This window comes from Hermetia illucens, chromosome 4, assembly GCF_905115235.1.
Source record: "Hermetia illucens chromosome 4, iHerIll2.2.curated.20191125, whole genome shotgun sequence".
Taxonomy (NCBI): Eukaryota; Metazoa; Arthropoda; class Insecta; order Diptera; family Stratiomyidae; genus Hermetia; species Hermetia illucens.
The window spans coordinates 104,178,816-104,206,128 of record NC_051852.1 but is presented as its reverse complement, the minus strand read 5'-3'; the positions used below and the strand labels follow the sequence as shown (position 1 = coordinate 104,206,128).

Genomic DNA, 27,313 nt, shown 5'->3' with positions numbered 1-27,313 from the left:
GCGAAGTTGGTAGAGTTCGAGTTGGAAAGAATGCTGAGTGTGGGTAATGTGGGTGCTCCTGTCCCTGGAGGGGTGTAAACAATCACGGTCAGCTGTTTCGCTGTCAACATAGATTCAGAGTGGACGCCGGTAGGTTGCATCGTAAGTTGGAGGAGTTTAGGGAAATATCGGCGGAAATGGAATTGTTTGAAAGCAATAATCGTATCGATCATGGCGGAGCTCTGGTCGCGTTACCAAAACACATTCCTTTCCCCGATGTGCCGCATAATTCGGAAGTCGTCAATGAGTTTATCACGTTCCTGTTTGTGGTGTTCGCGGCTGGCATGCAGTTTCTACACATCTACAGGACGGCGTGGTGGCTCCCCGACTCCTATATAAATCACTCAATAGTACGGTCGGTGTTAGATTCTTATCGAATATGACCCTAATTTGGTTATTTTCCAGAATATTCATTTGATTGATCCGTACTTGGTGTTGTTCATCGTTGTCATGGCATCTCGGAGGCTAATCTACAGTTTATTGAACAAAGGAATAGAATATGTGTACAGCGGGAGCACGAGGAAAATACAAAAGGTGCCAGCCAGGTGAGTTGATAATGTATGATAACATGACCGTAATGGTTATTTCTACGATTTATGTGCTCAGTGCGTTCACTGGGGATATTCATAGCAGTTCAAGCAGTACGGACCATGCATGTGTACTGATTACTTATTCTACCCAAATATATGAAAGTTTCACAATGTTTAGTGGGTCTGGAGACTATTTTATCGTTCATTTAATTTTCATTACAATCCGCCTAGATTTATCAATAACCTTCAAATTGTTGACCAGAATATGTATAGATATATATGGATGCTTGGTATATAGATATATATAGATCGTTCGTATTTATCCTTTGTGGGATATAGCGCTTCAACCACATCGGCGCGCCATCGGTCGCCCAAGGGACTTCTCCTGATGCCTGCACTCCCTTACTGTTTTGCGCCAAGTGCTCTTGGAGCGACCCACTCTCTGGTCATTTTGGCAGAGTGGATTCCACTGCATAGCGTAGCCAGCAATGAAATTATCGTCCCTTCTTAATGTGTAATCTATCTGTTGCTGCTTCCGCCTTCCGGTCACATTGCGTAAGGGTAAGCTATTCGTTTGAAGTAGTATCAGGCTAGCGTTCTCTGATGATAAAGGCGTAAACAGTTGTTGATGGAAGCTTGGAGCTTTCGAGTGGCAGTGGGGGTACTTACCAGGTGCTACTCCCATATAGCCACACAGAAGACACACTAGCACAGCCTCAACATGATTTTGGTGTTGAGATAAGTGCATTTCCAGATTTTAGATAAGGAGCACAAGCGACTCTAGCGCTGCTAATGCATTCGGCAAGCTACACCCGTCAGACTGAAAACCTTGGTTTTGTTGGGGCTAATCTTCAGTCCAACTCTATTTGCCTCTCTTTCAAAATCCAGAGCCATTTGACATTTTTATCATCATCATTATCAACGGCGCAACAACGGGTATCTCGTCTATGCCTGCCTTAGTAAGGCACTCCAGACACCCCGATTTTGAGCCGAGGTCCACCAATTCGACGCCATCGCTCCATCTCAGGCAGGGTCTGCCTCCTCTTCTTTTTCTACCAAAGATATTGTCCTTATAGACTTTCCCGGCAGGATCATCCTCATCCATACGGATTAAGTGAGCCGCGCACCGCAGCCGGATTTTATCCACAACCAGACGGTCGTTGTATCGCTCATAGATTTCATCGTTATGGAATCATCCATCTTTGCGGAATCATCCATCCAAAAATTCTTCGGAGGATTCTTCTCTCGAACGCGGCCAAGAGTTCGCAATTTTTCTTGCTAAGTACCCAAGTCTCCGAGGAATACATAAGGACTGGCAAGATTATAGTGTTGTACGGTAAGAGCTTTGATCCTATGGTGATACGTTTTGAGCAGAACAGTTTTTGTAAGCTAAAATAGGCTCTGTTTGCAGCCAACAACCTTGTGCGGATTTCATCGTCATAGTTGTTATCGGTTGTGATTTTCATCCCTAGATAGGAGACATTTTCAACCCTCAAAGTTGTAGTCTCCTATCATTATTATTCTTGTTTGATCAGTGCGATTTGAGGTTCTTGCTTCTTTGGTTTTTGCCGCTGAAGTTGCCACCATGATCTCACGCCGCCTGCTCGATCTGAATGAAGGTAGACTTTACCCGCTCGGGTTGTTCTTCCCATGATGTCAATATCGTCAGCATAGGCTAGTAGTTGGGTGGACTTGAAGAGGATAGTGCCTCTCGCATTTACATCTGCATCGCGAATCACTTTCTCCTGGGCCAAGTTGAAAAGGACGCATGGCAGGGCGGCATCCGCCTGTCTTAGACCGTTGTTGTTGTTGAATGGTCTCGAGAGTGATCCTGATGTTTTAACTGGCCTCGTATATTGGTCAGAGTTAGACGAGTTAGTCTTATCAATTTGGTCGGGATATCGGATTCTTCCATGGTCGTGTACGGTTTTACCCGCCTATGAGGCGGCTTTAAAGTCGATAAAAAGATGGTGGAATTGATGACCATATTCCAACAGAGAAAATCTGATTTGTTGCTTATTTACCTGGAGTGAAGCCTCTTTGGTATAGGGCTATCTGGCTTAGTATGATAGCAGAGAATATCTTACAGATGGTACTCAGCAACGTGATACTTCTATAATTGCTGCACTCCGTGATATCCCCTTTGCCTCGTTGGCAGTCGTCAGGCATTGATTCGCTGTCCCACATTTTGAGCATCAGTTGATGAATCACTTGGTATAGTTCGTCGCCTCCATATTTAACCAATTCGGCTGTAATTCTATCGGCTCGTGGCGACTTGTGATTTTTAAGCCGGTGGAATGCACGGACTGTTTCTTCTATGCTTGGTGGTGGCAGCATTTGTCCGTCGTTTTCAGTTGGCGGGACCTCCAACTCGTCGATATCTTGGTTGTTGAGCAGTTCATTAAAATACTCAATCCATCGCTCGAATATGCCCATTCTGTCGGAAATCAGATTTCCCTCTTTGTCTCGGTAGGATGGGCATCGAGGTGTATAAGGCTTCATCCTGTTGACTTGGTAAACTCTCCTAGGCTTTTTTTTCCGTCTGTGATGTCGCTTCTCCGCTTGACAGAGTTCGTGATAGGTCTTCGTGCGTGCACGCGTTTTTTGAGAATGCAACAATACTCGGTATGCAGCATTCTTCCGTTCCTTCGCTAGCTTACATTCATCGTCGAACCAGCCGTTCCGTCTTTTCTTGAGGCTGGGCCCAAGTATGTTTTTGGCTGTATCAATGATAACGCTCTTCAGGTCGTTGTGAAGATCATTTGTTGATGCTTCATTTCCAGGACATCTGGTAGCTGCGGTTAGGTGTGACGGAGGACTTTGTTGTGAATGGCTTCAGTATTCACTCTCGCGTGATTGTCAGAGGGGATTGTAGCGGGTGTTGTCATTCAAGTCCGGAGCTATATGTCAACGCGATAGTGATCCGAGTTTATATTGGCCACACTACACGTTCAGACATTCATCAAGGCTGGGAGGTGGCGGGGCAATTTGGTTGAAAGTGTTCCCATCTGGAGAGGCCCACATATGTTTTGGACCGCTTTCCGCAGAAACCAGGTACTTCCAACAACAATGCGATGCTGCTAACTGAATAATCCGCAGTCCGTTATCATTGGTATCCTTATGTAAACTATGGGGGCCGACTTATTGCCTGAATACGGGCTCCGTCCTTACTTGACTATTGAAATCTCCAAGTATGATTTTGATATCATACTTGGGACAGGCTTGGGGAGTCCGCTCAACTGCCTCGTAGACGGTGTCATTCTCCGACTCTGCAGTCTCCTCTGTAGGGGAACATTTTGACCACCTAATTTCGATCTGATAATAGCTGTTAGTTTTTCCAAAATGCCCCTTCTGCTTAGAGCACGCCAAATATACTTCACGCTGTTCACGTTGTCGATATCTTTCTCGAATTCAATGAAGAGCAGATGAAGGCACATACTAAACTGGTGGCCTTCTTTAGAATCTTAACGAACTTCCCCTTCTTTCATTCTTTGGGAAAGATGCCGGATTCCCAGTATTTCTGTATGAGCGATAAATAACACTGCGGTGAGACCATCAAGCCTCTGTTTGGAGGAGCAATCGTATTCGATTATTTCGGCGACTAGCCATTTCATTCACAAGAGGCAGAACTTCACCGGACGTGATATTGTTAAAAGCCATGGTAAAGTGTTCCTTCCACCTCTTGACCTTATGGCAGGCTCTTGCTATAACAATGTGCCACCAATGACAAGGCGGTGGAAGCTGAATAAATCGACAAACCTTCCACCATTATCGTCATGGTCACGAAGACCATGCTTGTCAATCACATGTCTGTCCGAGCAAGGTGTCGTCAGAGCCCATATTGGCATTCAGATCACTTATTACGATTATGATGTCATCTTTAGGAAGCCTTTCCTGAGCAACGTGCAATTGCTCGTAGAACGTATACTTCTCCATCATATCACAAATTTCATTGTCCAATTGGGATGTTCCTTAACCTTGACCGGAATCTTGCATTCAGAAATCTGTCATTCTGAATGCAAGATTCCGGTCAAGGTTAAGGAGTACATAGTTGTACAATGCTATGTCCTAACGGAATTGTTGGAATTCTCGTTCGAGTTGGAGAAAGGGGGTATTCTCGGGATATTCGCACATTGCAGAAACCAATCATAATCCGTTTTCGATAGCCAAAGGTCTTCGGCGTGAGATAAGTCTCTATCCTGGTAGACCACAAATTTCTTTTCCTTTTAGTCACTGTTTCCGAGAAGCATGGAAGACTTTGAGTGTATTCTTAAGCCCCAACTCACAGGACAGAGGAGTCATTTAGCTTTTTTTGAATCCAAATACATCCCTTTCCGATATCTGATTAGATCAAGTTAATAATACTACTATATTAATCTATTATAGAAATTTAGCCGAAAACCCCTCTTAAGTTCATCGTACAAATACAAAATTTGTTGGGGTTATAAATAATGCATAATTTTGGAAAACTTGGCAAAAATCCAACTATTAGTAACAAAGGTATAGATGGTTAAAATTGTGTATTTCACGTGAAATTTTTTACACTCTAAGAACGTCAACTTCATATAAAGTGAACTCATATGAACGGCGGAGTTGGAGTTTGGAAATATATTTGCATATCAAGGAATAGTTTGAATTGAAGGTATGCGTCACTGGGAAAACGTGAATAGGGAATTTCTCACACAAGATGAACACAAAATCTTTATACGCGTTTTGTATGAAATAAAACCTTATTAGAATCGAATCGATGTCTGTCTGTCCGTCTGTCTATCACACCCGATTTATTCGGAAACGGCTAGAAGGATTGTCACGCAAATTGGTCAGAGCGTGTGATCTGTCGTTACCTTTACATGCAGCAAGTGGCGCCATTTTGTGTTAAGTTTTACATGTGAATGGAGGGTGCAACATTTTTTTTCATAAAATGTGGCCATGTGGAGTATCAAAATAAAGGGTTCAATTAGTACTTTTCGAAAGTGGTTCCATATTTAATATTGGGTGAAACATAGGGGAGTGGGGGCTCAAAATATGACCATCGGAAAGTGCAACAGGTCTCGTTCTCAGAACCTAACTAACCGAAAAATCTGAAAAAATCACTGTGGTGCATCTCTACGAAATCTAGGCCTCAAAATACATCCGGTTCCGATATCTGCACAAATAAAGTTTTTAATAGTATATTTTCAAATTTTAGAAATTTACCCGGCATCGATGCATCAGATACTTCCACTCGCATAAACTATGATTGCCATTCAGATACCAAAAAAGGATCCAAAAGTAATACAAATATTTTTATTTAAAAAATTTTCCGTATACTGGATCTAAGTTAAGATGTACAAAGGGTCCTACAGAACTAATAAATGTTAATATCCGATTTTTGCTGCCAGGATTCATGGCAAGTATTTCAGCTGTCCGACAAGGATGTAACGCTAGAAGGGGAACAAACAATTGTGGATGCTCCATTTGTGTCAAAATTTTGTACATGTCAAGATGAGTGTCGTTGGTACATTCACCATTTAACATCCCTGGTGACTTCTTAAATATATCCCATGCCTCCTCCACATCTACAATGCTTCCATCTAAAAGAATATGGGTTTATCAAATGGTGAAGTGTGTTTATCTATCATCAAACTGTCTTACCTTCCCGATTTATTTTGAAAAACAAAACAGGAACTTGGTAATTCACGTTATAAGCCACATGATACTCGAAATGAAAAAGGCGTTCTTCCATGGTTACCTTTTGTCGGTATACTAAATATTCTTGTCCATATTCTTGGCACTTTAAATAAATATTTGAGATTATAATATGAGAATGGGTACTTGATACGCTTACCTTCTTAACTAGTGTCCAGTTATCACCAATTTCGTCAGACGCCTTTAAAAATGCATGCGATTCTTTTGAAAATTCTTCTGGAGTGAGGGTTCCGTCCATTTTCAAGCAATTTCATTGCTGGTTGCCTGGAAAGATATAAAAAATCTGCTCTAACAATTTGTTTGAGAGTCGAAACATTTAATTGAAGCGCTGCTGCTCATTGCTCATGAAACTTCTAAGGAGAAGATTTTGATCGAAGTAGATGGGGAAAGTAATTTTAAATGGCTTTAACAAAGACCTCAGGTAACTTTCACAGGGCCACCCTTTGATTTATTGATTGCTCCTTTTCTGCCTGGCAAGCATTTAGCCATGAACTTTTTGATTGAATCATTATTTTTCTATATATTTGTAATGTTACTTCTTGGATAATTTAGAGAACTAAAACTTGCGATTTGATATGACATCATATATTTTTATTGGGGTACACAGGTCGAGAGAATTACCTGGCCAAGATACAATTGAAATAAACCCTACAATGTTTTTATGCTTTGAGAACGATGGCAGGGTGGACCGTTATGCATAAAGGTAGTGGCAAGTTCAAACGACATCAGGTAATTAAAATGAGTCCTCCATCACTTTATGATACTAGGTAATTTCAACGAAATACATTGATTCAGGTCAATCATTGCAGCTGGTGAATGCCTTATGGACCTATCAACACAATCTGGGCTATAACGTTCTCATGACCTTTGAACGAATTGTCGCCTCTCCGTCGCCGCTTCTAGCCTACAGTCGTCACTAAATGTCACCCGATATGGAAAAGGGATTTTTTTTCTGTAATTACCCTTTACGGTACTGAGTAAACTGGGTGGAAAATATTTCATCATCATATCAACGGCACAATAACCGATATCCGGTCTAGGACTGCTTTAATAACGAACTCCTGACATCCCGGCGTTGTGCTGAGGTCCATCCATTCGATATCCTTAAAAGCTGCCCCTCATCCATATGGATTAAGGGACCCGCCCACCGCAACCTGTTGAGCTAGATTTCATCACAACCAGACGGTAGATTTTGTCGTTATGTAGACTACGGGAACGTCCATCTTCATTATTTGGGTGATTCTTCTCTCGAACGGGGCCAAGAGTTTGTAATTTTTTTTGCTAAGAATCCAAGTCTCCGAGAAATGCATGAGGACTGGCAAAATCATTGTCTTGTACAGTAAGAGCTTTGATCCTATGGTGAGACGTTTCGAGCGAAACAGTGTTCGTAAGTTAAAATAGGCTCTGTTGGCTGCCAACAATCGTGGGTGGATTTCATCGTCGTAGCTGTTATCGGTTGTGATTTTCGAACCTAGGTAGGAGAAATTTTCAACGGTCTCAAAGTTGTAGTCTGCTATCTTTATTCTTCTCGTTTGACCAGTGCGATTTGATGTTGTTGGTCGGTTGGTTTTTGATGTTGACGTTGCCACCATATATGTATTTCGTCTTGCCTTCATTGACGTGCATGAAGGTAGACTGTACCTCTCGGGTTGTTCTTCCTATGATGTCAATATCGTCAGCATAGGCCAGTAGTTGGGTGGATCTCGCATTTACCTCAGCATCGTGGCTTACTTTTTCCAGGACCAGGTTAAAGATGATGATGATGATGATAGGTCTTAGACTTGTTGATGTTGAATGGTCTCGACAGTGTTTTTATCTGGCCTCGCATATTGGTCAGGGTCAGGCTAGTCAGTCTTATCCATTTCGGTCGTGTACAGTTTTACCCTGGCTATGCTATCATAACCTTAAAGTCGATGATAAGATGGTGCAACTGATGTCCATGTTGCAACGGTTTTTCCATCGCTTGCCGCAGAGAGAAAATCTGATCTGTCGCTGATTTGCCTGGAGTGAATCCTCTTTGGTATGGGTCAATGATGTTCTGGGTGTAAGGGGCTATCCGATCTAGCAAGATAGCGGAGAATATCTTATAGATAGTATTCAGCAACGTGATACCTCTATAATTACTGCACTGTGTGATATCTCCCTTTTTAAGGTTTTGTTTGCAAAACAAAACCTTATTAAAATCGGCTGTCTGTCACATGCACTTTTATCAGGCTATACTGATTGACACGAAATTTGGTGAGAAGGTAGGAACTGTGACGTCCAGAACGCCCGGACATGTAGTGAGGGATATCCTCCTACGTTGAAATTTAGGGGGGGTGGTCCCCATACATGTAAAAGGGGGGTGTGAACATTTTTTCCACAGAATATAGTCATATGGGATATGAAGTTGCCTCTATGGTGCCCAGGCCAAAATATTCTCCATATTGATATCTGTTCAAATTTAGTTAATAATAGTATATTACCATATTTTTGGGGAAATTGAGTAGAACTCCCCTTAAGTTTATCCCAGATTTATAAAAGTTGGTATTAGTATACAATATAATATGAAGCATATTATCCCCAAGTTTGGTCAAAATCATACTATTACTAACAAAGTTACAGTAGCTCAAAGTTGATTTTACCCTGTAAATTTACTGCAACTAAATATCAATATCACACTAAAGTGAGTAGTGAGACATGCTAAATGCATATAGATAACGGGCTACGTACAAATGGGATAGCTCTGCACTCAAATATACTCACAGAAGAAGCAAACAAAACCTTTCATAACTGAAGCGCCCACCGTTCGGTTTCCCGAATTGTTATGTTTGCGACAGATAATGCCTCGCTGCCCCACAAGTTGAGCATAAGTTGATGGACCGTTTGGTGTAATTGGTCGCCTCCATATTTAACCAATTCGGCTGTAATTCCATCGGCTCCTGGCGACTTATGATTTTAAGCCGATGAATTGCACGGACTGTTTCTTCTACACTTGGTGATGACAGTATTTGTCCTTCGTCTTCAGTTGGCGTCACCTCCAACTTGCCGATGTTGTGGCTGTTAAGTAGTTCATCAAAATATTCAACCCATCGCTCCAATATGCCCATTCTGTTAAAAATCAGATTTTCCTCTTTGTCTCGGTAGGATGAGAATCGAGGTGTAAAGCTTCATCGTGCTGACTTGTTGGTAAAACTTCCGCGTGTGTTTGCTCGGTGTACTTTTCGGGTTCACAGACCTCTTGGTTCTCCCAGGCAGCGTAAAACGCACAAAATTTACAAAAATTCAAAACTATGTTCATTGCAATCACTATTATTCTCAGCTGGTTAACTAACAATTTTAAAATACTTCTGGAACATTAACGACATCGGGGTTTTCACTTGTTTTACATATACAAGTACATATATAATTGATCATCATGCGTATACAAACGGCAAGCTTCGTACAAAAAGAGCGGGGATATGGGATCCATATTCTAACCAAAGTCCTTACAGTTACGAGGAGAAATCTTCGACTTTTCGAAAAACTGAATTTTTATAAATCTACAGGTGTACAATATTGAGAAATGAGGAAAACCATTCTCAATTCAATGAAGAGGGACTCTAAAATAAGATTTAGAATCAGCGTAAATTTCAGGGTCATGGGCTCTATTTTCGATCGATCAAAGCTAAAACTGTAAACATATTATTTAGAAAATTCTCGTTTTTGTTACTAAAGTTTAGCTAAGGGCGTTGTTGAAATTTTGGGCACACTTAAACAGAAATTTTCTGCCGCCCAGTGTGACAGTACAGCAAAAGTCACTCTGAACCTGTTCACTTGCGCGAGAAGCAAGTGCAAGTTTTTTAACGAATTTCAACAGAGCGTCTCGGCATTTTAGGTCTCAATAATTGTAATGGAAGATTGTTAGGGTGAACTATTATAGGGACTTGCCTGAATCAGGAGCAGAACTTCTACAAAAAGTTTACTAATAGACATCGTTGGTTGGCACAGAGTATAGGTAAATCATTTCATTATTTGGCCGGAGGAATTCATCTTTCTCCACTGCGGGAATAACTAAACATGACATAGAACTTCGGGGGCACAAGACCAATGATTGTTAACTCTTTACAAATTCATAACATGCATTATTATTAGAACCATTAGTGTGTACCTCGAGATTAATAAGATTTTGTCTTAGGAGCAGATGGGCTGAATTGGATTGGCTTGGTGGTTGTAGGACAGGCAACTAGAAGTTAAGGAAGTTGGTTTTGTTCCTATATCAATTATGCCAAAGCAGTGCCGGTATACTTGGCTACTTGATGATTCAGCTATATACCGTACAGATTCAGCTCTAATAAAGTTTCTGGCGGTTGTTATGACAAGGTGGCATACCACTTTCTTAGTACGTTTATCTGAGAGCATAACATCATAGAACCTAGGCATCTTCTAAGTGGATTCATTGAGGCCCTTTTAGTTTGTATGCCGTTGAACCCCTTGTAATGGTTATCGAACGATGTTAGAATATTTTGCAATAAAACAATACTATTAAGATAAAAAATTTAGTAAAGTCAAATACTAAGATAATTCAATTTTTTGTTAGGGTACCTATCCTAACAAAAGCCAGTTGAACCCAATTGGAGGTGTGGTGCGCCGCTTTAATGTCAGAAATTTCTGAAATCATGACTGCTGTGGTAAGAGCAAGGAGGCAGAGTCCAGCCAGTTCATATCTTCAGCGTTTCCATCCTGCAACTAGAGAACTCCTTGAAGTCCTCCAAGAATGGTTTGCGTAGTCTCAGTAGCATGGCTCTATTTAGAGCTGGGCAATCGCAAAGCAACTTCAGTAGCCCAAACTGTAGGATATGCCGACTCTGGTTCCATATAGGCCAGTGCACCATGCATGTTTGGCACAACAGCTCTTGCGATTGGGTCTTGTTATAGGAGGACCAAATCCTCCTAGGTTCAGAGATTTTCTATTGGGTTAAAGTCTGGGCTTTGAGCAGGTCATTCCAGGATCGCGAAAGGTTATATCTGGAGTCACTCTTGCCCTTTCTTGGCCATGTGTTTGGGACTTTATCGTGTTTAAACGTAACCCCCGCAGGAGACATTGACATCAACTTCATGGAATTCAGCATTACTTTTTGCAGTCTACTTGTATGCTGATACTGGTCCATTTTGCCTTCTATTATATAAGGCGTGATTCACCAACACCGAAAGCATTACTCCATCCCCATAACATTATTGAACCGCCTTCGTGCTTTATAGTTTGTTTGACGTGGCTTGCCTTCAAGCACTTACCTTTCCGTCAGTACAGGAGCGGTTGATTTTAGCTTGGTCAGACCACAAAATCGACTTCCAATCTTCTTCAGACCAGTTTGAGTGCTGACTAGCGTAGCGTAACCTCGCCTCATGCAGCATTGTTTGATTGAATCTGAATAAAATTGAATTTTCGACGACCATCCCCATGAAACAGGCACAATCAGTGACAGCGGCAGTGACTTGCCTAGAACTGTGCGATTTAAATATCTCGGGTCAATGCTATCAGCCAATGGAGAACTGTTTTATGAAATTGCTTCACGTATTAGCAAAACCTGGATGAAGTGGCGTTCCACAACTGGTGTTCTTTCTGATCGATGTATCAACGAATGTCTCGAATCCATAACTTATCGCAATGCCGTCCGTCTTGTCGCTCTCTATGGTTCTGAGTGTTGGCCGACTATAAAAGACAATGAACGCCGTCTTGCGGTAATGGAGACGAAGAGTTGCACCGATCGTGGAAAAATTGCGAGAAAGTCGTCTTCGATGGTATCGTGACGTAATTTGCGCTAACGAGAATTTTCTCGCCAAGATTAGTTTGAACATCGAAGTAGAGGGTAAGCGACCAAAAGATGAGCCGACCCCCTTGTGAATGGTACAAAGGCTGAAGAAGAACAGTAATGAAATCAATAAAAAAAATTTAACTGGATAAAAAATAAAAATAAAAAATAAAAAGTATAAAGAAAATAAATTTATTTGCTTCCAAAAACTTACATGCTAAAATATTAAAATCATGTTGGTTCTTCTTACTTATAAAGGGTTTTTTTCATTGCTGCTCCACCATCGATCGTCCGTTGCATTAAAAATTTCGTTCAAAACTTCGCCGTTATTTTCAACTCTATTCTTATGCATAAAGCGGGATATTATATCCCGAACTGTAGAATTGCTTAGACACACTATCTTTGCTATTTTCCGATGCGACTGACCCTTTTTGAAATGTAATAGGATCAACTTTCGCCGTTCAGTGGGGGTAGGTTGTCCCATTGTAATAAGAGACACTAATAAACAAGTCGACTAACGAAATACTATTGAAAAGTGTTTTAAATGATTTTGAACAAAACTACGAAGTATAGAAAAATAAAGTACTGTTAGCTCCAATCTATATGCAAACGTCTGACAAAAATTTTTTCGGATCAATATTTACAATCTGAATCAAACGACGGTTGTTCCTTTCTGTTGTGAGAAGTGGACTATTTCAAGTTGATCTTTACATGAAATGCTCTCAATGACAATTATCCAAAATTCGGTGAATCATTCTTCCTTTTTTTAACCTTTGTCCCGTACAAAAGCGGGGTCGGCTTGTTTTGATCGGTTTCTTCACTTTGCTCGGTCAAAGGCCTGATCTGGTTGGAGCCGCACGTCTCTCAAATCACCATCTAGCGTATCAAGCCATTGCTGCAGCCTTTTCGTCGTATCCTATCCACTTCGATGCTCACACCAATCTTGGTAGGTGAGTTTTCAGCAGTGCGAATTACATGACCATACTATGGAGGCCCCCCCCCATTTCAATCGTGGATATCCTCATTTGGGATGTGGTCATGGTGTTTTAGGCAACTGGCCAATATAACACCTACGCCTCCATTACCGCGAGGGGCCGTTCAATGTCTTTTATGGTCAGCCAACACTCAGAACTATAGACAGGGCGGACGATATTGCGGTATTTGAGACGTCCGTTGATACTTTCATCACAAAAAACGTCAGTTGTGGAACGCCACTTCATCCATGTTTGAATCCATGTATGAAACAATTTCATAACGCAGTTTACCATTGGCTGATACCATTGATCAATCCCAAATTTAACAGAGAATTCGTACACCGTGTGTGCTTATCTTACTCTTGCCTACTGCTTGATACTGCTGAACAGTTAATAGCCCCAAACAAAAAGTGAAAATTTTAATTAAAACATTTTATTGGAAAATATTTTTGGAGCATAAAATATTAAATTATGTACAATAAAATGTTGAAGAAAAATTGGGACAAAGTGTGATTATTTTATCATGTTTGATCTTAAAAGTTAGTTTAACAATGTGGCACATGACTGCATATCCTATAAATAATATCTTACTACATTCTTACGTTTTCTTTTGACTTGGATTGTGCATTATTAAAATAGGACCAAAATTCATGCAGCTGTTTTTATTATTCAAAGATCCTCAATTTCTAGACATTCCTTATATAATAGACTACAAACAGCTAATTGACGAAAGTTTTACTAAAAGTCAATTCACTTTATAATGATGAGTGAGCGGTTAGTAGCAGTGCTTAAAGCGTCTGTACTTCATAGAATTTACAACACAAGATTATTCATCAAAATCAATATTGTCCCCCTTCAAGTTATCCCCATCTCATGGAAGCGGTTCATTTAATCGTTGAAATATTTTTATATTCGGTGTTTGGTATGATCATCAGATCAGTCTTCAATTTTACCATTACTTCCTTTCGGCTACTAAAACACGTTCCCCGCAGTGCTTTTTAAACTCAATTAAACAGAAAGAAATGACAGAGAGCCAAATTAAGTGGTCCGGTGGCTGTTGGATGACATTCGTTGTTCATTTTCTCTAAAATCGGCGGATAAAGTCCCCTTTTTCCACGTTAAGTTATCGTTGTGCAAAGTACACGTGTTGCTTGCCTATAGATTCTTTCGTTTGATGAATTACTGTACGCAAACGTTTTACAACGTCCAAATAATACTCCTTGTTGATTGCCTGACCTTCCGGCCAAAATTCATTAGGCATATCATCATTATAATGGATGATATCGAAATACGTCGCCTTTCCAGTCTATCACTGAAACAAGATTTATATATTCGTATGTAAAAAATTCTTATCAATATATTTTCATCTTAATACAATTCAAGTTGGTAATTTTGCTTAAGATAGCCCAAGGATACGACTATAGGAAGAATTATGACGGAGTTCTCACATTCTTCACCTTTTTCCGAATAAAACGCGGTCCTCTCACTCGCCGCCGTAGTTTGATAGCCGGTAGTCTACTTTTTTACATCAGAAAGTCCGTATTACAAAGAATGCCGAGCTGTGAACGTCTGAACCACAGTTAGATACTAGACAGCTACCTCACTCCCCCTTGCCCCTCAAGGGGGGAAATCAGTGCGAGTACACACGATTTCAAATTGTTTTGCCCTTGAGCATGAGCGAGATTCACCGAAAACCCGATCAGCTGTGTTTGACATATCGCCCGGACTTGCCAATGTATTGGTGAGATTGGCAAGTTTTTGCTTATGTATAAGTGAATACGTGAAACAACTTTTTGCTATATGCGTGAGCACGCCGTAGTACCAGAATAGCAAAAGCTCACCGATCTCTCTCTTACCAATACGATTTGATGAAGATTATGTCTTTTCCTTGTTTAGCGTGTCTGATGTGTACAGATAAGCTTCTGCAAGCACATTTGCAAGTGGGGTCATTTTTGTAAGGGTACTGCCTATAGTAGATCTACTGTGGTCTGAACGTACTTTGTGTGTGCGTAGATTGATATTGGGATTGTAGAAATAAGAGAAGTTGAGTACGAAGAAATTTCTCTTCGATATTTTCAATTTGCATGATCTAAGGGTGCTAAGGGAGGTGTCTACCGTTTGATTAAGAAGTTAAGGGTCTGACGAGCGAGCACAGCGCCGAGGCGAGAAGTTTGCCGGGAATATAGGATTTGGTTAGAAATGTAATTGGAACGGTTTTCGTTCTTGTAAATAATGAAAGATCTTCCATTCTTTTAGACAGATAAGAACAGTGACGACAGATCTGATGAGCTACTTGTAAGAGAATAGCTTCACTTTTGCTTACGAGTTAACGTAAACTAAACGACAAAAAATGACGTCCATCAGACAAAATATAACGATTGACGAGTACAACTTGAAAAATGTAAACAACTTTATATACTTAGGTGTCCAACTGACGAAAGATGGAAATTAAAATGCCGAATTCAGTTCGTAAACAGAGCATTTTACTCGGTACTGCCGGGTTTAAAAGCCAGTTGCATACACAGGAAAGCAAAGCTATGAATTTGAAATATGAACCCTAACATAAACTTCCGAAAAACTGGTCAATACCTTCGAAAGGAGGACCCTGGGGAGAATAATAGGAGCTAAATATTATATATGATACAACCATGAATTGTACCAAATATTTGACGACCCTGAAGTCTCCAAATAATCAAACTTCGGAGGTTACAATGGGCTGGCCACTTTCAACGTATGGACGACACTATACCTAAAAGGATATTTGAAGAGAGAACAGAAGGAAGGAAACCTCTAAAACGCGAACCAGATTTTGTTGACGAAGACAGCGTATCACTGCTCAGATTTCGAAATTTGAGGACGCGATCGATGGACCGAGATGTTTGGAGGAAGGGCATCCTGAAGACTAAGGCCCGAGATGGGCAGTAGCCCCTCAACGACGACGAGGTCATTCGCGTATTCTAGAAATTTAATAGGATTAGGGTCCGTCTCTCAGCTTAGAGTTAGGACTCTCCTTGGGTCAACGATGAACAAAGAAAGGGGTGTTGGAAGGAAGCTAAGGATTGTGGAGGTGTTGAGGATTTTAGAAAGTTTAAAAGTGAGGATATACATACGTAGTCGAAAGTTTCTCTTAGGTCTAGGAGGCGGGCTATAGTTTGAGTTTCCCGGTTGATACCTAGGATAAAGTCCGTTTTAAGGATAAAAAGCTCGTGCTCGACGAATATGGTTCAGGCGGTTGTCGAACTGGAAGTCAGGAAGTGTAGAATTGGAGTTACAGTGCTCATTGATAATATACTTAATTGTTCGTTGCCCGATAGGCTATCGGAATAAGAGGTGTGTTAGGGATAGGAGATATGCAAGTACCCTTTCAATCGGAAGGGAAATGGGGTTTGAGAGTGCAGCGGTTGATAATTGAGGAAAGGAAGATGAAAATGCTTAGAGCACTATTTTCGAGGATTACACAATGACGAAATCTATGGGCGATACCATTACCGTCCGGTTGTGGATAAAATCCGGCTCAATAAGTTACGGTGGGCGGGTCACTTAATCCGTATGGATGAGGATGATCTCACCCGGAAAGTCTATAAGGGTAATATCTATGGTAGAAAAAGAAGATGAGGCAGACCCTGCCTAAGATAGAGCGATGGCGCAGGTCAGGACGCCAGACAGCTTTTAGGGATATCGAATTGGTGGACCTCGGCGCAAAACCGGGATGTCTGGAGTTCCTTATTAAGGCAGGCCTAGACCGGATACCGGTTGTTGCGCCGTTGATGATGATGATGATGATGAATGGGTTTGATCGTGACAATATTCGGTGTGACAAAATGAAACGGGAAGATTTGGGTGGTTGAAGATGATAGGTGTGGTAGAGGTAGGATCGGTATTTTCTGGCTTGTTTTGTCCAAACGAAACCAAGTTTTTCTGAATTTTCCATTGTTCAGGTTTATGTTGGAGGCATTATCTAGGTGACGCCAGGACCCTAACTTAATAAAGATCCAAGTAGTTGAGAAAAAATCAGTTCATTGTGTGGCTGAACATAATATGTCGGTTATTAATACCAGATTATGTGAAAAAATAATTATAAATTGACCACAATACATAAAGTAGGATTAAATATCTAATTGCACGCCAGATATAGAAGCTTAGCGATTTCAGAAAAAAAATCAAAAAGAACACTTGGTTATCCTTTTTAACAAACGTAACTTCTCTTTATCATTCCAGATTTATGTTCGCTCTATTATCCATCCATTTGAGTTACTGTGTCCTAAAAATTTTCCTACGACAGAATTATCTATCTCCGTTCCTATTATTGTATCCGTGAGTATCATTTACTCTCAGTTAAGTAAAAATCTTTTCAAAAATACTTTTTTCAGATTCATGACGTACTTTCTAATTTTTGGGTTTCGAATTGAACCACTAATACGAATAACAAATGTGATTGAGACGTCATATCTTAACGGAATTCCAATGCATTGTTGCTCGACAAATCCTTCCGTTGTACGCGACGAAATAGAAATGCTGAAAAACGACTTTAACGACCGCTTTAAACAAACATTATTCACATCTGTGATTAACGCATACTATGCAGGGTTTGTGCCGTGCTTCTTTGCCCAGAACTTTCTTTACTATGATGTTTTATGGGCGACACAACATATAGTCTTCGTGTGGCTAAGTGGGTTTACAATGTGCGCGAAATTTTGTTTCCCGGCAAAGTATTGTGATGTTCTTCATCGGGCAGCACTACATCTGGGCCAATGGACACGGATAGATGGACGTTCAAATAATAATCAGCCTCCTGCTACGTGGTCTAAGACTGTGGCGTGGCCTACGGGCAGTGTAGTGAGGTACAACGGGGAGTTGTACAAATCGACTGGTCCAGTTACATTGGCCATTCCTGGAGATGTGACTCATTATAGATTCTATGTAAGCGTTGTGTCTCGTGGAACTCCAGGATTATCATCTAAATATGTCGTTTTTTTCTTTCCAGAAATTATTTAACAACCCGTCCATATTTTATATGGTGCTGACGTCAGTTCAAATGTTTCTTGTCATGCTGCAAATTCTGCTGCTTTGCTTCTCGGTGGAGTGGCATAATATTTTATCTTTGAGTTTTCTAACGCTAACGAACCATCATACATTGTTTAAGCTTGTACGCGATTATTTGGTGACGCAAAAAGTTTATGCCGCGGAGACATCTATTTATGAGAAATTGAATGCTCATTTTAACTGAATATTGCTTGAACAGGTTGTTTTTTTGAAAAACAACCTTCCATTCAGACTGATTGTGTACAAAAATTAATTTAATTTTTTGAATAAGGATAAAATGATTGGACTATTCTCTTGTATTTCCTTAGGGAGCATTGAGCAGATTTGTTGTCGATGCCCTTCAAATCTATGTCATCTATTTTTTATCTACAGTTATTTTTCCAAATGCGAGTTGTGTTTCCGGGACAAATGGAATTCTCGCGTGGCTTGGTATTGGGAGGCCTATGCCAGAAGACGGTTTTCGTTTCCATTTCTTCATTGAACCTTTCCGAGAACCATTTGCATGTGTTGCCGTTCAGTGCGCTGGAATTATTGCAACTAAATAAGTAGAGCTATTTTCCGGAATTATTAATGTAGACAATTGCTATAAAACTGTGTATTGATGATCTTCTTCGTTAACTTTTATCCATCATCGCCACTTTTCCGTATCATATACTTGAACCAGATGGAGTGGAGAGGTTCCTAGATCATCGTTTAGTGTACAGAGCCATTGATGTCTCGGTCAACGATGGGTTGGTACGCTATATGCACTTCTTGCAATCGGAAAAAGGCTAAACTATAACGAACGGAAAAGGGGAAGCAATGTCCAGCTTCGGCGATGTAAAAAAGAATGACAACGGGCCACAATTACAGTAGCGAAAAGGATACTATAACGAAGCGAAGAACAGCCCTCTGCAAGAATAAAAACTAAAACTTTGGAATTGGAGCGACCTAACAAAACAATGTCACCAAAGAACCTTAGTCCTTTTGTTAACCACAACCAGATTGAGATTTATAAAATCATTAGAGGAATTACCTCAGAGTATTAGTGGATGAGCTTCCACTATCAACGGTAAGCGGATTGTAAGTAGGCTTGCACCATCTAAAAATGAATAGAACACATGCGATCCATAAGACATGTTGATAATCGCCTCACCAAGGTCCTATGTCAATATTTTGGATCGGGGGTTTAACGTGAATACCATGTATGTAGGCATAATCCAACAGTTCTTTTCAGACACGGATTGATTTAGGGATTACAATCAGATCCGCTATACTGGTTTATAATGAGAGGTTCATACCAGTGGATGCGAGACCTATATAACTCCTCTGCTGTAACTAAGAGGTAGAACGCATGTCCACGCTTGAGTCCACAAGGAGTTCCCCAGAGATGTGGGCGCAACTACAATCAATATGGAAACATGGAACTCGCACAAAGGTCGACCGAAATAACCGGGCCGAGAGTATATTCTTTAGGAGTTCTTCTGGAGCATATGCTCTCAGAGGGCCATTCCGGCTCCCATGGTACCAGATTATCTCCGATGAGGCTTCATGCCAAGACCCACTCCTGATAAGTCCCTTGCAGACTCCGGTCGGATCGCTCTCCTCGAGTACGGTGGGGTAGCCATTTTGGAGAGGTGATTGACGCAAAGCATAATCACTCCATCATTAAAAAAAAGATGATAAACAATTTTGCAGGGACTAAAAAGGGATTTGTGTACAAAATTAAGCTTGATTTTGGAATGTTATCAAAAGTCACAATGAGAAGCACGGATTTCCACGGAAAGCTTCAAAAAAAGCGATGGTTTGTTTTGATGTCGCACTGTAGCAGTAGTTGCAAAAACTGTATGTAATTAACTTTTCCTAAAAATTGTTCAGAGCCTTATACAGAACTTAGGGATACTGCAAAAGAAAAGGGATGACAATTTCTCTTTAAATGATGTAGGCTCAGACTCTCTCAATTTAATAAACAAGCAATTTTTCCCTGGGTAGTTACGGCCATTACTGTGGCGTTTTTTTTTAATATAGTTCGCAGCAATGGCCAATAAAAAGTGAACAATCAGCATTTGGGCATTTGCGGTAACGCTATTCTGAGGGCAGATGTTTCAATGCACCTTCAGTGATGTTTTTTCCCAACCATTGTGGGCGGTCACATTGTCTCATTAACACGCAACTTGCCCGTTTGCCATAGCGTTAACGGATACGTTTTTCTTATAATATTTTCCTATTACGGCATGATTTATTTTTGAAATAACGTAATTGGTTCAAGGTGCAGATATCTCTCAGAATTGCACTTTATCCATTCAGGACGATCTCGTTGTACCTGTTTAATATTTCGTAAAGTATAATTTTTAATACAATTGTGTATTAATAATTACAGGACGTCAATCATACTTGAACGCCGCCTATATCGATTCCTGCCAATATGCAACAACTCTCCCCAAGACTTTCCAAGGAGGTTGCACCCTTCTTCCTCTATTCTACGCCAAGCAATACTCTCCATCTAGCGTGAAATAGTGTTACAAGAGAGGGGGAGGAAGAGGAAAGAGAGTTCATTGAAGCCCAGGACGTTCAGCCGATAACACTGGAATGCATGCCCTAATTGTTCGATAGCCAAAGTTAATAATTGTTAAGTCAGTTCCTACTCGACGCGTGTTGGACGTTTGGGTATGCACCGTATATTCCAAAAGTTAGTTGCAGCCAGTATTCGATGACTAAAGATTGCAGCTCTAAAGTCTATTCCTGGCCGATATTTTCAAGACTTCCTAGTCAAATCTAAACAGTTTATCATGTCGAAATAGCGAGACAAAGTTGTTTCGGCTCGTAGAAATCGCTGACAACTGAGAATAAATAAGGAATAGGTTGGCCGCTATTAGCACTTTAGTATCCTGCATGTATCTATCTAGAGAGCAATCTCCAAAGTGGGTGAGATGATCTGCACTATCCGAGCCCGCGATGAGAATACGTTCACTATCCGAACCCGCGACACACAAAGATCCTTTTAATTGTCTTAAGCTAGCCTAAATTAATGCTTGGAATACGTGAAAGTAAACCCCTCAAGAGCACAATAGAAATTTTGCTGCGCATATTTATTTAAACAGTATTTCTGAAATCAGGACTACACTACTATGTATGCCGAAATCATTACTAATCCGCAAATAACCAAGTGTATACATATATGAGGTTTGTTCAAAAAATATGTGAGCTGGCGGTGTAGAGCAAAATTTATCTTATTCAGAAATTGTTTCAATCCCCTTTAAAGTATTCTAATAACCAACGCACACTCTCTTCCCCAATAGTGTGTCCACTTTTGCAATAGGCTTGGTACGCTTTTGTATTATTTCCGCTCCTTGGTCGCATTAAACTTTGGGGATAAGAAAAGGCTACACGGAGGTAGCTATCTCAGGCAAATAGGAGGGAGAACAATGATCAACAGTTTGGTCCAAAACTCCCACATAGTCTATTCGTTTATGTAATTTTTAATGAGGCTGGGTTTTAGTTTCATTAGTAGTGGAGGTAATCACATAACGTTAATAATAATATAACCGTTGGTGCAACAATCCAATTAAATCAGGGCATTGAAGTGTACGGTGCACTACAGGATTACAGTACCCTGTAGGAGGCAATGTGATCAGCATTGCCCTCGCTCGAGATTAATACCTTGATTTGACTCAGGTACTCATTCACAGTTGAGTAGGCCGGTATTCAACGTCAAATCACAATACAAATTCCACTCCTATCAGTGAGATTTGAACCGTGACCTTCCGTACGACAGCTTTGTGCTCTTAACCACTCAGCTATCCAGACGCATTACATTACTTTTTTCTCATTTTGTAAGAATATAAACCTCAATACAGTTAAAAAAAGTTGAAAATAAAAATGCATACATGTGTTAATTTTCACCAGCTTTCACTGATTATGCAAAAAAAGACGTCTTTAAAAATATCTCTATTCTCAATCACAAACAAAAGACAATTGCAACAAAAACAAATGCGCTCCAACAAGGTGCGCTCAAGCCTGAGTCTCTACCCGTGTAGTGTTGTCAGAGCCTACTTTCGCATTCAGATTACCTATCATTAATCCAACACAGGATTTTTCAGTGTACAATGGTACATTGCCGAAAGAGCAGTGCACTTCCAAGTCCATCACTTCCGCCACTCTCGAAATGAAGAAGGTGCCCCAATATTCGCCTTGGCAAGGAGATGTAAAGTAATTGACTTAACAATATGCTATTCAAAGATATTAAAATTGGTTAGAAACTGGGCGGTGCTGGACGAAGTTTCATTGCCAGACCTTCGGCGGCTGAATGAGCAAAGATTGGTTCTTTCCTTCAATGTAAAGTATCTGGCTGTAATCCTGAATCCGAAGTTAAATTGGAGATTGAACATAGAGCTGCGAGCTAAGAAGACCTGTATAGTCCTTTATGTCTGCAAGAGAACCGTTGTAAAGAAATGGGGTCTGCTCCCGGGGATGGTTCTCTGGATGTACACAGTTGTGATCCTAACGTATGGCTCGATTGTTTGGCGGCAGGCCTTGAGCAAAAAGTACAATAGAACGAAAATTAATAGGATTGAAAGAACCGGCAGATGCTCTCAATATACTCCTGTACCTCTTCCTCTAGAGCATATTAAATACGTCGTAGTGTGCAGTGCTGTCAGACTACGTGAATCCGGGAAATCGGAACTTCACAAGAAACTTTGCTGTGAGCTATCCAATCAGGGCAGAGTTGAAGACCGACGCACACTGTAAGAAAATCACAATCACGCGGGATTTAATTCAAAATTTCAACCTTTCTCATTCATTATAACTATGACTACTTATACTCAAGCACTAAATACGACAGCACATATCTTTCAAGTTCTGGAAAATGGTAGATAAACTGGGTCATTTAAATTACTTGTTGTGTAGCGTTTATTTGTTCGAACTATTAATATGATTACGAAGTGAATATCAACACAATTGTTGATTACTTCATTTGTTGTTATTGGGTCTTATACGTAAGTACAAATACATTTTATTAAACTTTTTAGAAATAATATATGTAAATAAGCCTATTCAAGGAAGACATGAAATAAACTTCCCTTTGTTTTAAAGTTCAAAATTCAGCGGAGCCAAAATCAAGTTACTTCACATCATTCCATCTTATGCATCCAATCATAATAAAATCTAGAGTGTTAAGTATCAGATACAACTAACATTTTATTTTTTATGTTTAACCTGTTAACACAGGAAATGATCGATTCAATGAAGTTTATTCTTTTTTCATGAAGAATTGCCATCTTCCAAGGTTTTCCGCAGATTCGGAAAATAAAACTTAGGGTTTATTGAGAATAATTGTTATAAAATCGAAGAGAAATGGGCTAAATGTGTTCGTCATCGTGAAAGGGTGGGTAGGTAGGTATCAGTGGCCGCTCCGAGGAGCCTAATTAGCGCTTCAGTGCGCCGTTTTGATGCCACAAACTCCTAAGACCATGACTGTTGTTATGGGAGAAGGGAGGCAGAGTCCAGCCGGCTCGGATCTTCAGAGCCAGCCCGTAGCATTCACGAAAGAAAGCAGCTCTCCCACCCTGCAGGTAGGTAGTGCAAGTAGACTCGACCCCCGACAGCCGCCAGCGGTTCGCCGACTGTATTCGCCCAAGGACTGCCACGGTTCAGCGTGCCTCTGCACTACCCACCAGCCTGGAAGAAGTCATCGCTGAGTACAAGGACTTGATGGCCCCTTGGCTGTCGGTCAGAATGGTTATGTTACGTTTGGGGCTCGAATCTCGCTCCAGCCATCGACAGACTTTTAATATCGCCAGTACTTCCGCCTGGAATACACTGTCGAAACCTGGGAGACCATACGCCTTGGATACACTGTGTGTATTCCAGAAAATCCCCGCGCCGACTCCACAAGCCATCTTTGATCCGTCCGTAAAGAATACTGTGTCATAACCTTGTAACACGCCGCCGGTCTTCCACTTTGCCCCTCTTGGAAAGTCCACAGCAAAGTTTTCCGTGAAGTTCAGTTTGCGTGTGGCATTGTCCTTGGGGAATGCCCAGATTTCTCGAGGTACTTCATCTAGGATGTTGTTGTGGCCGTAGGGTTTCGCTGCTCAGCATCCGCACTCACGTAGTCCAACGACACTGCATGTTGTAACGTATTTGATGTGGGCGCTCTTATGTTTCTTGGACAAAATTTTACTGAGCCTCGCGGATTTACTGGCGCTTTCGATGTTCTGAAAATAGTCCAAGCAAGACTGCCTCTTGCGGACCTGATGGCTGACTTGTGCTTCTTCAGGCAGTCCTTGTATGGCTGCCACTATTTTTGCTTGTAGCAGATGTTGAAGATTCCTCTGGTCAGCTTCCTGAGGCTGGAGAGATCTTCTTTCCACCACGGTGACAGTGTCTTTTTGCTGTACTTAGTAGGAAAAGAGACTTTAAAGGCGGTATCGAATGCCTTTTGAAAGAGCGACCTTTGGCTCCAGTTCATCTGTCGTGCGAATCTTACCAATTTGCGCACCAGAGAGTTTGTTCTTAATTACTTCACCAAACTTTCTCCAGTCGATACTTCTGGGGTCGCTGAAGGGTTTGGAGACCACTGCGGTGAGATCTAGACTGACGAGTATCCAACTGTGATCAGAGAAGGATTTCTGGTCAGGCACTCTCCAGTCCTCCACCCTAAGAATCCTATTGTCGGTTATTAGGGTGATATCAAGGACCTCCTCCCAACTGTCACAGTTCTCCGAGCAGGGGAAATGGAAGCATGGTGTACTGCCCCTGTTACACACCGATAGGTTTGAAGCGATAATAAAATCAAAGAATGACTCACCTCTCTCGTTGATTTATGCCTTGCATTAGCGCCGCAGCCTATCAGTAGGTTGGCTTTCTTTGTTGCTGTGGTGTTCGTCAGATGTTGTAGTTCTTCTGGTCGAGCTGATCGTGAAAACTTTTTAAGAAATAATATGACGGTTATCTCCCGATGAATCACTAAGCATGATAATGGATTCTAATCTACCTGCCCACCAATGCAATTTATGCAATTTATCTAATAATACAATATAATTCAACAAAAGGCAAACAAACTAGTTAAAAATTGATTATCTTCATATAACCGAAAAATAGGGACGAAACTGTAGCAAACCTGAATGTAATCTCCGCTCATTACTCGATCATATTATCAAGCGTATCTTTCAAAGTCAAAAGGAAGTGTTAAGCTGTGTTGAAATATTAATAGTGGAAGGAAAGTAACTAACGTTCTTGATTAACTGGAGCGACAAAAATATAAGCAACAAAATTTCATCAATCTCTCAATAGACAATGGTATTTATTCAAATACTAAAAAAGAGAAAATTATAGTATGGAATGATCCAGTCCCCTCTTGTAAAGGGTTCTGTTGGCAATATTCTTCGTAAAGATGTTTTATATATTGAGCAAAACCATTGGAGATGAATTACTCTCTGCTCTAATTTTGAGGAAAATTCTCAATGCACCGATGCACCCATTTCATATAATTTGAAAAACCCTCGAATCCACGTTGATGATTGACTCAAATGCTTTTCATCTTTACACGTGTGTATAAAGTACTGTTCCATGCCAAAGATATTGCCAGGCATTCTTCTAATTGACCAATTATCTGAAGAAACCTCGCCGCCCAGAAAAAATAATAGATACTATCGGAAATTTTCCACGAGAAAAATCCTGCGTGGTGATTCCAACACAGGTCTCCTAAATAGAATTTTAATATCAGCTCGTCCCTACTTACCAAGTTAACGGCGTATTGCAAGAAGAAATAAAAGCCAAATTTAGGCAAAATGAACAATAATGTCCCAGCCCATAATGAATGAATAATATAGTTACATATGTATCTTCCCCGCAATAATTAACTCACAATGCATTTATTACCCTTTAACACTAGGTATAACTTATTTCAAACAAACTTATGGGTTTCGTGCCAAAAAGAGTTAAATCTCGCTGATTTTCGTACAGTGTCCGGTGACATGTTGCAAGGATATGGCAAAGTATTCTCCACCTACGGATCAAAGTTGGTCTTTGGAGTCGGTGCAGAAGTTTTTTCGGGTACATACTGTGTATTCATCGGCGACATCGTCCATGCTGGTTGAGCAGTGCCGAAACGCGCTGAACAGTCTGGACGGCACGCGTAAGGTCAATCTCCCCTGGGCTCCCGGTCATAGGAGCAGAGAAGGGAATGAGCGGGCTGACGGAGAGACCAAGCGGGGCTTTGCTCTTGGCAGTTTTTCGGTGGGCACAGTCTGTGTTCCGGTGGCGACTGTGAAGGGTGGAATCTACTTAGCAGGATCGGACCTCGGATAACAAACCCGATCGAGATGAGAGCTCTTGTGACATACTCATTCAAATGCAAATAAGATTATGGCGGACTGCACGGGGCACTGGCCTATAGGGGAGCATACAGCGACTTCTGGAAGCCTTTTGATACGAGCGTTTCGAGCGAGAGCGGTAGGTACTGGTGAAAAGGAAAATATTGCTATGCTATCCTTTGATCAAAGAACCTTTGGTTATTTTAAAAGTCATCCAGCTCGTTTGTCCGGCACATCTGCTACCAAAATTGGAAACCTGTCTATAATCTAGTCTTTCTTGGCTCAAAGCGAGCAGTATTAGTTCACTGGGGTACTGAGAAACAAATCAACAACACAGGTTGCTCATATGTAAATAATTCTTGAACTGATTGTGCAAGGCACTAATGAGCAAATATGTATGTATTACCAGTTAAATCCACAGCAACTTCCCATTGATCATAATGACACCAACTCCTAAATTATTATTACACTGCTTAAGAACTTCCCTCGCGCTCTAGAAGCTGAGGTAACTTGTCCTCTCAATGTCCAGTCAAGTTTACCACATACTGTCCTTCTAGAAGCTGTCAAGATGACGTGCGAAAGAAAAGATGCTGCCATAATTTGAAAGTTTTGAAATACCGCGTGAATTTGACTTCCTATAAAAACTATTCAAAGAAGGCTGCACCAATTATCGAATGCATACCCGATTAAATGTTGATACTGTGAAAGTTTTTCAATTCAAAGGAATATGTTAGAGGCAGTATATGCCCTTCTGGTTAGTAGAGTTTGCACTTGTATAGAAAGAAGTAATCTCTATGGTCCCTTTCTCTAAATTGAATTACATCATGTCGTTCTAGACTGCAGGAGGAGAGATCCTACTTTTCTTACTTAATCTATTAGCGCGGTCGTTCCAATATCTTTCCTTACCTTTGGCTAAAATATCATCGACTTTAAAACGGTTTGAGCGATCCTAGCTCGAATTTTAGGAGTGA

The 27,313-nt window shown here is 40.8% G+C and overlaps 2 protein-coding genes across 4 annotated transcripts; one reads left to right on the top strand and one right to left on the bottom strand.

The window, feature by feature from the left end:
- The first annotated feature begins 45 nt into the window (after positions 1-45).
- Positions 46-18,253, top strand: LOC119653547 (transmembrane protein 39A). Its single transcript, XM_038058233.1, has 5 exons — positions 46-389; positions 445-584; positions 17,221-17,316; positions 17,373-17,922; positions 17,987-18,253. The coding sequence occupies exons 1-5, from the start codon at positions 177-179 to the stop codon at positions 18,227-18,229; spliced, it is 1,242 nt and encodes a 413-aa protein (XP_037914161.1). The 5' UTR covers positions 46-176; the 3' UTR covers positions 18,230-18,253.
- On the bottom strand, positions 5,840-26,893 carry LOC119653548 (ubiquitin-like-conjugating enzyme ATG10). 3 transcript variants are annotated; one of them, XM_038058234.1, is made up of 5 exons: positions 26,749-26,893; positions 24,836-24,952; positions 6,397-6,521; positions 6,204-6,342; positions 5,840-6,142 (listed from the first exon to the last, which is right to left on the bottom strand). In XM_038058234.1, exons 3-5 carry the CDS (start codon positions 6,493-6,495, stop codon positions 5,856-5,858), a joined length of 525 nt encoding a protein of 174 aa, XP_037914162.1. In that variant the 5' UTR covers positions 6,496-6,521; positions 24,836-24,952; positions 26,749-26,893; the 3' UTR covers positions 5,840-5,855. The 3 variants fall into 3 exon arrangements, with proteins under 3 accessions (XP_037914162.1, XP_037914163.1, XP_037914164.1); XM_038058235.1 differs by having other exon boundaries at positions 24,836-24,939; positions 26,749-26,881; XM_038058236.1 differs by lacking the exon at positions 24,836-24,952.
- Between the last annotated feature and the right edge of the window lie 420 nt (positions 26,894-27,313).